Source organism: Hippopotamus amphibius, chromosome 14, assembly GCF_030028045.1.
Source record: "Hippopotamus amphibius kiboko isolate mHipAmp2 chromosome 14, mHipAmp2.hap2, whole genome shotgun sequence".
Lineage (NCBI taxonomy): Eukaryota > Metazoa > Chordata > Mammalia > Artiodactyla > Hippopotamidae > Hippopotamus > Hippopotamus amphibius.
The window spans coordinates 71700747-71715318 of record NC_080199.1 but is presented as its reverse complement, the minus strand read 5'-3'; the positions used below and the strand labels follow the sequence as shown (position 1 = coordinate 71715318).

The 14572-nt window shown below is 37.4% G+C and overlaps 1 protein-coding gene across 5 annotated transcripts in view; it reads left to right on the top strand.

The window, feature by feature from the left end:
• The window catches only part of BRCA2 (BRCA2 DNA repair associated), a 54209-nt gene extending 39659 nt beyond the window's left edge, over nucleotides 1–14550 (top strand). Inside the window, exons 19-27 of one of the 5 annotated variants that reach the window (XM_057707895.1) lie at nucleotides 179–334; nucleotides 809–953; nucleotides 1905–2026; nucleotides 3954–4152; nucleotides 4402–4565; nucleotides 4653–4791; nucleotides 10304–10548; nucleotides 12217–12363; nucleotides 13257–14550. In XM_057707895.1, the coding sequence (XP_057563878.1) occupies nucleotides 179–334; nucleotides 809–953; nucleotides 1905–2026; nucleotides 3954–4152; nucleotides 4402–4565; nucleotides 4653–4791; nucleotides 10304–10548; nucleotides 12217–12363; nucleotides 13257–13898 (1959 nt within the window). In that variant the 3' untranslated portion in view covers nucleotides 13899–14550. Of the gene's footprint in view, nucleotides 1–178; nucleotides 335–808; nucleotides 954–1904; nucleotides 2027–3953; nucleotides 4153–4401; nucleotides 4566–4652; nucleotides 4792–10303; nucleotides 10549–12216; nucleotides 12364–13256 lie in introns of those variants that run through there. The other 4 variants (XM_057707891.1, XM_057707892.1, XM_057707894.1 and 1 more) reach the window with 4 other exon arrangements.
• The last annotated feature ends 22 nt before the right edge of the window (nucleotides 14551–14572 follow it).

The window sequence follows — 14572 nt, the reverse complement described above, 5'->3', positions numbered from 1 at the left end:
TTCGCTATGTGATCTGTTCCTAAGATGTTTTTAAGATTGTTTGTCTCCATTATTCTGAAATTTCACAATGAGGTGATTTGGTGTCAGCCCTAAAAGAAGGAAAATTATTATGAAATCTGAAATAGTGTTGAATACAGGTACATATTTAAATTATAAATCAATTTATTAATTTGTCCAGATTTCTGCTAACAGCACTCGGCCTGCTTGCTGGTATGCCAAACTCGGATTCTTTCGCGATCCTAGACCTTTTCCTCTTCCCTTGTCATCACTTTTCAGCGATGGAGGAAATGTTGGTTGTGTTGATATAATTATTCAAAGAACATACCCTATGCAGGTATGATATAGTCTTGAAACTTACAATGTATTTCTTTTTTTTATTTTTTTTAATTTATGTATTGGCTGTGTTGGGTCTTCGTTGCTGCACACGGGCTTTGTCTAGTTGCGGCGAGGGGCTACTCTTTGTTGTGGTGCATGGGCTCCTCACTGCTGTGGGCTCCTCACTGCCATGGCTTCTGGTGTTGCGGAGCACGGGCTCTAGGCGCACGGGCCTCAGCAGTTGCAGCACATGGGCTCAATAGTTGTGGCTCACGGGCTCCAAAGCACAGGCTCAATAGTTGTGGTGCACGGGCCCAGTTGCTCCACCGCATGTGGGAGCCTCCTGGAGCAGGAATCAAACCCATGTCCTCTGCATTGGCAGGTGGATTCCCAACCACTGCATCACCTAGGAAGTCTGTATTTCTTTCTTTAGAGACAGTTAATTTGAACGATCCCTCCCTACTGTGTATTTCTGTTTGACACATTATTACAGTGGATGGAGAAGACATCATCTGGATTATACATATTTCGCAATGAAAGAGAAGAAGAAAAGGAAGCCACAAAATATGCAGAAGCCCAACAAAAGAAACTGGAAACCCTATTCACTAAAATTCAAGCAGAATTTGAAGAGCACGAAGGTAAAATGAGTTGTATTTACAAGATCTTTTTTTTCACGTGAGAAAATTTTAGAGGCTTCTAATTGGGTGAATTGTCTTTATTTTGAGTAATAGATTTTTTTTTCTAATTCTGAATCTGAATTTTTTCTGATTTAAAAAAAATATATATTACATAGATAAACAGATAAGCATTGAATTGTCCCCCAAATATTACATCTTTATTCAACATAGTGAACTTTTAGATCCTCTCAGATTCTTAGGCAATTAAACATTATATACCTTCAGCAGTTTTCAGAAGTCTTAAACTCTCCTTTAAGCTTCAGTACTAAAGTATTTGTAGCATCGAGTTTTGGTATTAGAGAAGGAAAAGCAACAAGGGAAAGAACTATCAAATTATTCTCCCGGAGCCATTTGTCATTCTCTTTCCTCTATGTCCTTATCTGCATTATAGAACTTGCCTTTTTTTTGTAGTAGTTGTTGATTTTTATGTTTTTAAACCTGGAACTAGAGCTTGTTTTCCCTGTGGCATCAATTTGAATAATAAAAAATCATAGTGTTTTATGCCTAAAGGACATGAAATTTTACTTTTTTATGTCTACCTTTTTCTATTGTGGAAAATTTTATGTTCTGCATTTCTTCATGATTTTCTTTATTATTTAGCTTCATGTTCTAAATAAATCTGCAGGAAAATGGGACTCTGAATATTTGATTTGCTTAAAATTATCAGTAGCTCATAATTAAGTGAATCATGAAATCATTTACTTAATTTACAAATTGCTCTAATGAAGTAAACTCTTTGTATGACAGTTTCTTAAACCATGAATACACTGGTTTCAAATTTTCCTGGAGAATTTTTAGCAGATAAGTGGTTTATTTTTAACCTCCCTTCTTTGGGTGTTTTTTTGCTGAGTTCTCTAGTTTTCAGTGTTCTTAAATTTATAGTTTAGCTAATTAGCATTGCTTTTTTCCTAGAAAAGGTAACGGAACGATGTATACCACCACGTGCACTAACAAGACAGCAAGTTCGTGCTCTGCAAGATGGTGCAGAACTTTATGAAGCTGTGAAGAATGCACCAGACCCAAGTTACCTTGAGGTGAGAGAGTAAGCAGGCCTACAATGAGCCTAATCTTCATCCTTCAAGGTGGGAAGCTGTAGTCACTCATCTGGCCATTACAGGAAGCAGTATGTTGAAGTGCTGTATTTCTCAAAGGGGATGTGTCCATTTCTGGGGTCCTCAGTGATGTACCACAAACCAGGGTGGTACATTTCTACTTCTGTACCAAATAGAGGATGAGCGGGTTGAATACTTTTATATATTAAATATGGTTTAAAATGCAGGCAAAACTTGTTTATTTTTAACATAAAACAAGTATCTTCCAAACACTGTCTCAGTTTCCATGTTCTCAGCTCTTTCTCAGATCCTACCTAGAGTTTATTTCATAATCCTCTACTTTAAGGATACTTAGGTGGAAAAGTTTCAGAAGCACTAAAGTGTGTTACAGGATACTTCCCTGGCAGTCCAGTGGTTAAGACCCCTCGCTCCCACTGCAGGGAGCATGGTTTCAATCCCTGGTCAGGGAACTAAGATCCCACATGCTGTGCAGTGTGGCCAAAAAAAAAAAAAAGTGTGCTAACAAATAGCAAAGGCTTTAGAATCATGGCTCTACCATTTATTAGCTAAGCAAATTGTACATAAAATAGCTATCAAATGGGCACAAAAGATATTGTTTTAGGATCAAATTGGATAATGTATGTGAAGTGTACTGTTACAAAGTTCTTTATAAATGTTATTATTATTAAAACATCATTTCATATATTAAGGTAGGTTGCTTCCTGAATTTTTAGACACTGGGGTACCTAATTAATGCAAATTCTAGGATAAATTTGCTAAATAGGGAGGAGAGGGGAAATTTTAGGAAAACGGTTTATTGATTAATCTCATTTGATGACAATAAATGTGTATGGCCTTAATTTTCTTAGAGATAAGTCTGAAAGTGGCTTATCTCTAAGGTTCTAAGTTTATATGATTCTATGAGATTCACTGAAAGGTATCATTATCACTCTTAGAGGGAAAAATTGCCATCAATTTCTAAAATACCCTGTTAAAAGAACTTGTTTTCAGTGACAGTGTTTAGTGTTGTGGGACTTCTGAAATCACGTTTTTTTTTTTTTTTAATTCATGTTTAACCTAAACACTGCCTATTAAGGAAAACCTTTGTAGGGCACAGGGATTTCATAATCTCCCTTCCCAATATAGATTAGGGTATTAAGATGGGTAAGTCAGCAGCAGTCTAGTAGGTTATATGTCGGGATTCCTATTTATTTTATTTTTGGTTATTTTGGGGGTTTTTGTTTTTGTTATTAACACTGGGTGAGATTCCCAGGAAGTTCAAATACCAATTTGCTAAATGATTGGGAGAGAAGAGTAGAGGCAGAGGTAAGTGCTTGCAATATCTGTTTTAAATTGTATCTACTGCTCCAGAGAGTCAATGAAATTGTACTACAGGGAGCTACGAATGAGGGGTCTTGAGCCAACCCCTGCCTATATGCCTCTGCAAATTATTTATTCTCTCTGTACCTCAGTTTCATCACCTACTACATGGAAAGAAGAATAGTACCTACCTTATAGGATTATTGTGAAGATTAAATGATTTCATACATTACCCACACATAGAACTATTTCTCAAATATAATAAGCATTCAGATGTTAACCATTTATAATGTCAGTGTTGATGATTATAATTATTAGAGTATATTTTTAAGTAGGAGTTGTTTTGGCCCTAGGTAAATGTGTCACAAAGATTAGTAAACTGTTTAAGTCACTTGAAAATAGTTGTTATGTGATAAGCTGAGTACATTAATCTCAATTTTTATATTGTCATATCCTTAAAGTGAACTAAATTCTATTGTATTTTATCCCCATTTAAAGAGATTCATTTACAGTAGATGAGGTGGTTTGTTTCTGTTTTGTTTGCTTTTTATTCCAAAATCATCTGCCTCAATATACTAAATGGCCACAGGGTTATTTTAGTGAAGAGCAGTTAAGAGCCTTGAATAATCACAGACAGATGTTGAATGATAAGAAGCAAGCCCAGATCGAGGTGGAACTCAGGAAGGCTGTGGAGTCTGCTGAGCAAGGGGAACAGATTTTACCAAGGGACGTGACGCCTGTGTGGAAGCTGCGCATCATGAGCTATGAGAGAAAGGAGAAAGATTCAGGTCAGTATATAAAAGTTTTGTTCTTATCAATTTTAAGTTTGGAAATTATTATCTTATTAATAAAATTACTCCAAATGGTAGATAAAGTGTTACGTGAGTGTATATCAGAGGAGCAAAAATCGGCCACCATTGCCCCCAGAATGAAAATATAACCCTTAGATCTTTATTGTCCTCAGTATTTATTTTTAAACAAGATTCTTAATGATTGTGATTCCTTCCATCGTGTCTTTTTCCTCTTTCTCTAAATAGTTCTGTTGAGTATCTGGCGTCCATCATCAGATTTATATTCCCTCTTAACAGAGGGGAAGCGATACAGAATCTATCATCTTGCAGCATCAAAATCTAAAAGTAAACCTGAAAGAGCTAACATACAGTTAACAGCAACAAAAAAAACTCAGTATCAACAACTACCGGTATAAACCTTTCATCATAATTTTTCAATTTTGGTAAATGTGTATTAGTGTATAGAATCTACATATACTGATTTTTTTTTCTTGTAGGCTTCAGACGAAATTCTGTTACAAGTTTATCAACCCAGGGAGCTGCTTCACTTCAACAAATTATTGGCTCCAGACTTCCAGCCACCTTGTTGTGAGGTGGACCTAATAGGATTTGTAGTTTCTGTTGTGAAAAAAATAGGTAATACACAGTGTATTTAATGCTAGCTTTTTATTGATGCTTTTGAAAAACATTATATTTTAAAATTTGTCTTCCTTATGGTTAATTGGAGCTACTAATTGGTAAGTTTGGTAACTAGTGATTTGAAAGCAGGCTTGTTTTAACCTCTGAAAAGCAGTTCTACACTATTACAAGGAAACAACTTACATCCCATTTTGTGGTACTCAATTTTAAAGAAATTGCTAAAAAATGTTTTGCAGCATATTAGTGATTACTAGGCAAAATAATTATTATCTCCTTCTGCAGTTAACTGAGCTATCAAAAGCCTTTACCTCCTACTTCAGTTTTTACTACTCTCCGGTGTCGTAGCCAGGTTCATCTATATATTATTCCTCCAGTACAACATTGCTCATTCCTCCTTCTATACCTTGTTCCGTAGATTTTATCTGCAAAGCAAGTGTAAAGGCCCAGCTATGTCTCAACTTAAGCACAAAAGCCTTCCATTTATTGGTTATTTTGTGCCAGGCCCCTCAGCACTTGGTCTCTCCACTCTCACCTCCCAGAACTCTGTCCTCCGTTCCCCTTCAGCTGTATGGACACCTTTCTTGCTATTCTAGAGCCCACTTTCATCACAGAGCCTTTACACTCACTGCTCCCTCTCCCAGAAGGCCTTTCCTCCAGACGGCCACACAGCTGGCCCCCACCTCATAAGAGGCCTTTCCCTGAGCACCCTTTGTAAAAGAGCTGTACTTTCTCTGCTCCCAACCTAGCACTTTTTCTCCCTTTACTCTCCTTTGTTTTTCTCCATACCACCCACCGGCAGCTAACAATACATATTTATGGGGTTTTTTTGTCTCCCGCTTCTGGAACGTTAGCACTGTAAAGGCAGAGACTTTGTTACTGCTGTATCCTCAGCCCTTAAAACAGTGCCTAGTTCAGGGTAGGGTCTCAGATCATGGATTCCTTGTTTATCAACTGCCCAGTCACAGTCTCTCCCTTCCTCAGTTCTTTGGCTAAGGTTTATTGTCGATCTTTTTTTCAAGGTTTCGAGTGTGCCGTATTCCACAAGTTCCTCATGTGTTTGAAATGGGAACCTATTGCCCTAATTCTGAGACTGTATTTTGGCAGGCACAATACTATGGGCTCTTGCTTTCTTTCAGAACTTTGTAGAAATTGCTTTTTTGACATTGAACAGTCTGGGACTGGCAGAATTGTCCCCCCTTTTAGGTGATTGTCTTTTTTATGTCTAGATGTCTGAAGAATGTTTTGAACTCCAAAAGTTTAAGCTATGTCTTAGTGTAAGCATTCTGTATACAGTTCTCCTGGAACACAGGTGCCCTTTTAATCTGCAGATTCAGTGCTTTCTTTATAGCAGAGAAATTCTGCAATATCTTTGAATAAATCTGCTATTTCATTTATTGGGATTTCTACTTCAAGGACAGCAGTTAGCCTTATGTTGGATTATTTTTTATTTTTATCTCTTCTCTGCTTCTATTTCTTTGTCTTTTCCACCTTCATTCACCATGGTTATATCCAGCCTTTATGTCAGTAATTTTATTTTCTGCAGCATAGTGATATGTTTTATTCCTTGCTATTTGTAATGCATGCATCTGTCCCATTATGATAGTATATTGGTGTCCTCTATTTCTTTGATCCTACAGTCTCCTTTTTGTCTTACGGGGCTATTTTTCATCCCATATTCATGTCCAAGCTTTTATTTTATTGAATATTTGTTCCTATTAAGTTCAATAGCATGAATCAGTTTTGAAGACTTCAGAAATTTTTTTTGTTGTTTTAGTTTTGTTTACTTATGGGATGTGCTCTTTGTCTTTTGCTGTGCTCTTTTCTCCTTTTTGTTTAATGTGTTTTTGTTTAGTTGTGTATTAGTGCTTTGTGGGGTTTTCTTTGACTGTAGTATGTTAATGTGCTACATGGTTTTTGCAGCATTTTATTTCATCTTGGTCATACTTGGGTGACTCCACATGTTATATTATTGTTATAGAGAGTGGGTAACTTTTATTCAGTTGTTCAATTGGTATTTATTGAATGCCTATTATGTGCCAGGCACTGTTCTAAATGCTAAGTATATAGCAATGAACAAAACAGACAGGTATTCCTGCCCTCATGGAGCCTACATTATGGTCAAGGAGGGAGATCACAAAATATGTAGCATGTGTAGTTTTCTTAGTATGGCTAAGGAAAAATAAGTAGGGAGGGACAGGTTGGATCAGGGGGAAGGGGAGAGGAATACAGCTTTAGACAGGGAAGCGAGGAAAGACCTCACTGTAGAGTTGGCATTTGAATAAGACTTGAAGGACTAGAGGGAGAGAAGCACGTGGACATCTGTGGGGAGGAACATTCCAGGCAGTAGGAACAGCAATTACAAACGTGATGTTACAGGAGGATCCTCCATGATGCCTTTAAGTATTAGCAGAGGCCAGGGAGTGAGTAGTAACAGCCAGGAAGAGGCAGTGAAGGACCAGATCATGGGGCAGTCTTGCATGGACTCTAACTTTTTTCCTAAATGTTTCAAGTAGAGGAGTGACAGCATCTGACTAGGTTTTCACGGGATCACTCAGGCTGCTATATTTAGAATAGACTGTAGGGGGCATGAGACTCCAAACAGGGAAATCTGCTGGAGGCTATTGTAGAAATTTAGGCAATTGATCATAGTTTGGAGCAAACAGAAGCAATGAGAGTGACCAGAAATAATCAGACTGGTTCTATTTTGAAGGTAGAGGCACAGTGTGGATGAAGAGAGGAATCAAGGAGTGAAGGCTGAGGTTTTGGTCTGAGCAGCTGGACAAATGGAATTGCCATTTCCTGAGGGGGGACACCGCAAGAAAAACAGGTGTGCAGGAAAGGTCAGGAGCTCAGTTTTGGACAGTTCAGTTTTAGGTGCTTAATCTACTTAGAGATTTCTACTCGACAGCTGGATATAGTTCTAAGGAAATCGACTGGGCTGAAGATATAAGCTGGGGAGTCATCAACATACAGGTGATGATTAAATAAATTCATGAGACTGGATGAGCTCGCGGGGTGTGGGAGTAGATGGAGAAGAGAAGAGAGCCAGGGCCCAACTCAGGCCCCTCACTGGGCATCTGGTAGCATGTGGCTAAGAATGGATTGCTGGCTTTCGCCCTTTGGGTAGAGTAGTGGGAGTGAAAGGCTGATTGAAGTGGGGCAGGCGAATTGGGAAGAGAGGGAGGTAGACAGTGAATCAGGCATTTCAAGAATATAGTGTGCTTTAAACAAAAAGAGAAATGGAGCAGTAGCTAGAAGGGGAATTTGGATCAAGGGAATATTTGTTTTTTCAGATGAAAGTGCTAGTAGCATACTGATGAGATACTGTATTCTGATGAGAAAAAGTTCAATAAAGAAGGTAACAATCGAGGATGGAAGAAAAAGAAGGGAGAGGGGTGTATGCAAAGGAGGGATTTTAATAACTGACCCTGACCTTTAAGAACAATACAGAGGAAAGAGAGGACATTAGGGGAATGTGGAACAGTAAACAGGAGATTAGAAAAATGGGTGGGGTTGAAGGATTGGTTGAATTGGGGTTCTGGAGAGAGTGAGCTGGAATGAGCACCGATGGTGGCTGAAGACTGGGGTATTTGAAACTGAGATTCTGGAGGGGATGAAGTTACTGGAAGTAACAAAGTCTTGGATATGTCCTTTGGAGTGAGCATCTGATAGAAACTGGAGAACAGGATTATTCGAGAAGAAAACAAGGAACCTGGGAGCCCAGGGTAATGTGTATCTGAAATCGCCAAGAAGTATAGCCATAGTGATGACAGAACGATAGTGAGTTACGAGTTAAAATCTTAAGGGAATGAAAGGGAGAGAGTGATTGGAGTTCCAGAAGGTCCAGGGAGAGGCTTCCAGAAGTCAGGTAGAGATCGGAGATGGTGTCCAAAGAGGCAGTGTGGAAAGCTCCCTGGAGACTGAGTCCAGGAAGTGCAAGATGAACTGGGTGACTGCCATGAGATTGGTTCTAAAGGTCCCACGGCAGATTGTCGTGACGTGGCAAGGTGTGTGGGAGAGAGAGACCTGCCATGCAGTTCTTGACTCTTTATTTTTTTCCCTTTTCCTGTTGTATTCAGACCAAATTTCCCCCTCTTAGGTACTGTATGAGGGCTGGGTATTTCAGTTTCTATCCGTTATATATTCCATATCCCTGGAAGATATTATCTCTGTTCTAGATCATTTTCCCTAGTTCAGTGAGTAACCTCATATGTTAATCTGCTGAACCACAAACTGCGTGGCTTAAGCAGCATATTGCCTCCCAGTTCTGAAGGCTAGAAGTCCAAAATCAAGATGTCGGCAGGGTTGGTTCATCCTGAGGCTGTGAGAGAGAATCTGTCCAGTGCCTCGCTTCCAGCTTCTGAAGGTTGGCTGGCATCTTCAGCCTTCCTTGGCTTGTAGATGCATCACCCTGGTCTCTGCCTTCATCTTCACTGGGCACTCTCCTTGTGTGCATGTGTGTCCAAATTTCCCCTTTTCATAAGGACATTGGATTAGGATGTTCCCAAATGACCTCAACTTGATTTTGTCAGCAAACACTATTTGCAAATAAGGTCACAGTCACAGGTTAGGACTTCAGCATCTTTTATGGGACACAGTTCAACCCATAACACAACTGTTACCCTGTCAGTCAGTCCTGATCACCTGTTTTCCACCATAGCCATTTTCATTATTTCTGATCAGAAGAGGAAAAAAGTAAGGATACCCATTCTATCTGCTTTTCTTCAGATTTAAGGATAACAGAATTCTTAAAATGTGTGTCATTTCACCAGTCTGGGGAAGGAGACTAGAAGCTGAGCCCTCCTGTGCTTGGTTCTACCCACAGTCTTCTGTTTCTTTCCTTCATCACCAATTTTTAAATTTTATATCAGGATATTCCTTATTTGTAGGTTTCTGGTGGACATTTCTTTTTTAATTTATTTTGATGTCAAGTATTAGAGAAAGAAATTTCTATCAGAGAGTTTCAGAGTGCCACCTTAAGCCTAAATACCAGTTCTCCAATACCCAAATCTAATCATGATGTTTCTTACCTTAAAATCTTTGGTGGCTCTCTGTCCCTTAGAAAATGAAACCAAAACTCCTTCAGATACCTGAAAAACCCTTCAACCTCCTGCCTTAAACCACCACCCATCACACGTCAGCTAAACTGTATAGTTTCACATTCTTGACACACTAAAGCATTTAACATTCCTACCTTTAAAAATTTGTTCACTTTGCTTAGAATGGTCTCTTCCTTCCCAACTTGAATTTCCCCTACTATTCAGCTTATGTGTTGTGGGCTTCCCCATGGCCTCTGTAACAGAATGTGTTGTCATATTGCATTGAAATTTTAGCACCATAAGCAACAGGTCATTTTGGAAATCCTGAGTTTTCTCTATGTTTAGTTATTTTGATTTGTTTTTACCATTAGCATACCAAAATAAATGGCCATAGTTAGAGGTTCCTTGTATTTTTATCTAACACATATAAATAAAGTTTGATTTTTTGAGTTTTGTTTTTTCCATTTTAGGTCTTGCTCCTTTGGTCTATTTGTCAGATGAATGCCATAATTTATTGGCAATAAAGTTTTGGATAGATCTTAATGAAGATATTATTAAACCTCACATGTTAATTGCTGCAAGCAACCTCCAGTGGCGACCAGAGTCCAAATCAAGAATTCCTACTTTATTTGCCGGAGATTTTTCCATGTTTTCTGCCAGTCCAAAGGAGGGCCATTTTCAAGAGACATTCCACAAAATGAAAAATACTATTGAGGTAAAATTAGCTTTGAGCATTACCATGCATGTTGGCATTTCCCTATTTTGACAGTCACATGTCAAGGAAGTGGCCACTTTTATGAAAATTGGATAGTTGACGTATAATGTAAGGTAAGATTTCATCATATATTAATTGTTCATGAACCTGAGGAGATGGTGAGTGATAGCTGTCAGGGAGAAAAGAATGACTGGAAAGGAACTGAATTAGGAAGAATTGTGAGAAGGATGTTTAGCAATATAGACCATGTAGGCACACTGGAAATTGGTAACAAGAATTATATGAGTTACCCGTGGCTTATAGCACTTGGCAGTGTAATTAGTTAATAATATGTAGATTCCAAGTTTACATTTTCGGGACTTTGCTGGTGGTCCAGTGGTTAAAACTCTGCTCTTCCACTGCAGGGGGCATGGGTTCGATCCCTGGTCAGGGAACTAAGATCCCCGCATGTTGTGGGGCGTGGCCAAAAAATTTTTAAATTTTTTAAATTTACATTTTAAACTCCATATCTAATATTTTATACAGTTTATACCTGTCTTTGATTTGAAATAATACCAAACAGGAGAACAAAGTTTACCGAGTGCTTACTGTATATGTGGACTTGTTCTAAGCCTGTCTCATTTAATTCTCCCACCAACCCTATGAAGTAGGGAACTGTTTTCCCATTTCATTGATGAGAAACAGAAGTTAAGTCACACAGCCAAATTGGTAGAACCAGGATTCATACTTAAGCCATCTAAATGCAGAGCCCAAACTATTAACTACTATGCAATGCTGCCTCCCAATAAAATTTTGGATTTTATAAATTGCTAACTTGTAAAAAATCTACAAAAGCCTCTTAGTTCTGTAGTTTAATATTTGAAAAGTGTGTTAGTCAAAATTCATATAAATAAAAGTATATTTTAAAAGCATTCGAGCAGCTAGGGAAGTTGGTGTAATACTTTACCTAGACTCAATGCACATGATGAATAACACCCTGATTTGCCTAGCTTATGAACTGCGGGCTACAGTTATCATTTGGCTCCCATGCAGAGTATTTACATCCCAGGTTTTCTCCGACAGCATGCAAGGGTAGCTCAGAGACGACTGAGTGTCGTTTATATATCATTTAACAAAATACTCTTATAAGTCAGGCTAAACCATTACCAAATTGCTGGTATTTGACCATTTGTGACTTCTGAAACAGTTTCATGTGGTATAAACTACATGTTATTTCAGTTAATTCTTGGAACAGACATGAATCGGTTTTCATTTTACTCCTAACGTAAGGAGTACTCTGTGAGATGTTAGACGATTTACAGCTGTTAGGTAGTAAATAAAACTGAGACGTGAGTCCCAATCTTCCAGCTCCAAATCCTGCATCGTATGATAACTTGCTGATTAAACCAGATGGATGGGAAGATCTCTTACATCTCTCTCCTTCCTTCACACACACACCCCTTCTCACCTTCTTTCCCACTAACAATTAAGGTCCCCTAAATCAGTGATGTAGGTTTTCCACTTTTTACACTGGTGTATTGTTTGACAGTTGCTATCAAATTTGGGGCATTTCATCCTTTTTTTCTGGTCTGCATTTTTGTATTTCTGGTTTTAAAGTTAACATTTTCTAAAAACATGAATGTGTAGGTTTGCATTTTACAAAACAGCTTTTCCAATTTATTTTCTTAGAATATTGATATATTTTGCAATGATGCAGAAAACAAGCTTATTCGTATACTTAATGCAAATAATCCCAAGTGGTCCACCCCAACTAAAGACTATACTTCAGCACCACACACTGCTCAAACAGTCCTTGGTACAGGAAATAAGCTTCTGGTAAGTTACTCTAAATGTAAGGAATTTTATAAATATTATTTAGAGAGGCAACAATATATTCTGATATATACCTAGTAAACATGATAAAACGTAATTAAACTTAATTAGAAAGTGTCATTAATTATTAAGTGCCTCTTATAGGTATAGGCTATCTGGAAATTTTATTTTGTTTACTGAAGCCAGAATGTAACACTCTTTGGTGGAGAATTTTATAAACACGTGATTTCATTTTTAGCATTCTAAGTACATATGATTGAAAAGACTTTTTTTTGCCTGTGTCTTTTTGCTCTGAAAACTATTCCGTACAATTAGGGTTGTTTCTAAGCTCAGTTTGATTTAACTCTTTAAATCTTGCAAATCAAGCTGAAGTCTGTAATACTGGCTATGGACTAATTCTTAAGTAGCTTACACTGGCTAAGTTATGTACGTTAACTCATTTAATCTTCACAACAACCCTCTGATAAAAATTATCTCCATTTTACAAATGAGGAAACTATGACATACAGGAGTTAAGCAATTGCCTCAGTCACAAAACTGCAAAAGTAGGAACACAGGCACTCTGTTCCTACAATGGTTTTAAAATGCTTATCTTTGTTTTAACCTGTTAATAACAAAAAGAAGATGAAAGCATGTTATGTCCCCTACTTCCTTTTTAGCTTTTATTATGATTAGTTTTCATCTTTCTTTTCATTTTTATATCTTCTTATGCAAAAATATTTCCTTCTGGAGTAAGAAAAATAATACAAATGTCTCTTGAAATCATAGCTACTAAAGGAGTAAAAGTGTGTTGTATCTGTGTGTTTAAATATTTTTTAACGAAAAGCTAATTTGATTTTGTTTTATATATTAGGACATAATTATATAGGCTACTTCTTAATTTGTTTTTTTATTAGATGTCTTCTCCCAGTAGTGAGATGAATTATCAAACTCCGTTATCACTTTGTAAGCTAAAAGGGAAGTCAGTCTCAACACCTGTACCAGCCCAATTGACTTCAAAATCTTGTTGCAAAGAAGAGAAAGAGATTGATGACCCAAAAAACTGCAAAAAGAAAAGAGCCTTGGATTTCTTGAGTAGACTGCCTGTACCTCCACCTGTTAGTCCCATTTGTACATTTGTTTCTCCAGCTGCACAGAAGGCATTTCAGCCACCACGGAGTTGTGGCACCAAATATGAAACACCTATGAAGAAAAAAGAATTGAATTCTCCTCAGATGACTCCACTTAAAAAATTTAACAACATTTCTCTTTTGGAAGGTGATTCAATAGCTGATGAAGAACTTGCCCTGATAGATACCCAAGCATTTTCGTCTGGTTCAGCAGGAGAAAATCAACTTACATCTATCAATGAGTCTACTAGGACTGCTCCCACTAGTCCAAAAGATTCTCTTGGACTGAAAAGGCCTTATACTACATCTGCAATCAAAGAACAAGAGAATTCCCCAGCCAGGACTGAAGAACAGGAGACTAATATGCAGGACACAAATACAATAAAAACTATATCCAGGAGACTGCAAAGGCGACAAAAACCAAAATGACAATAAATTAGGTATTGACTCAACCCTTTCCAGTTTGTAAAACATATATGATTTCAAACTGTACATCAGAATTTGCATAATGAGAAAAGGAAATAGTTCAAAATTTACCTAAGTGCTTGTATATCACAGCAATGCTCTCTGCCTGCTTCTATATTGGTATACTCTTATGTCAATTATATATCTTAAAACTTTATTAGTCAGTAAAGTTGATTCTTTATTAACTAATCAAGAAAAAATCTTTAAATCTTTATGACTGGGTTTGATCACTGTAAGTATTATTTTACAAATGAAGTAAACATACCTGTTAGATCGCATCCTTATAATCAAAGGAAACTAGGTTTCTAAGTACAGGTATTTTGACTCACATAATTCATTTTGTTTAGTTCCTATTTTAGGTTTGTTTTTAAGAGGTAACCCACTATGAACCAGTTTTCTTTAATGCACATGTTGGTTCTAATACAGTTTTATCCTGATCAGAACTTCAGGATGAGTAAGATAGTACAATGGTGTTTTCTTCTGACCAATTCTTCATCCTTAAGTCATGACTACAAGAAAAATAGAGCCCTCAGTGTACTTCCTTTTTATGATTACAATGTGATCTGTAAAATTAAATTATTTATTAAAAGTTCAAATAAATCAGAAGCAGATTTCATAGTGTTAATTTGTGTTTGTTT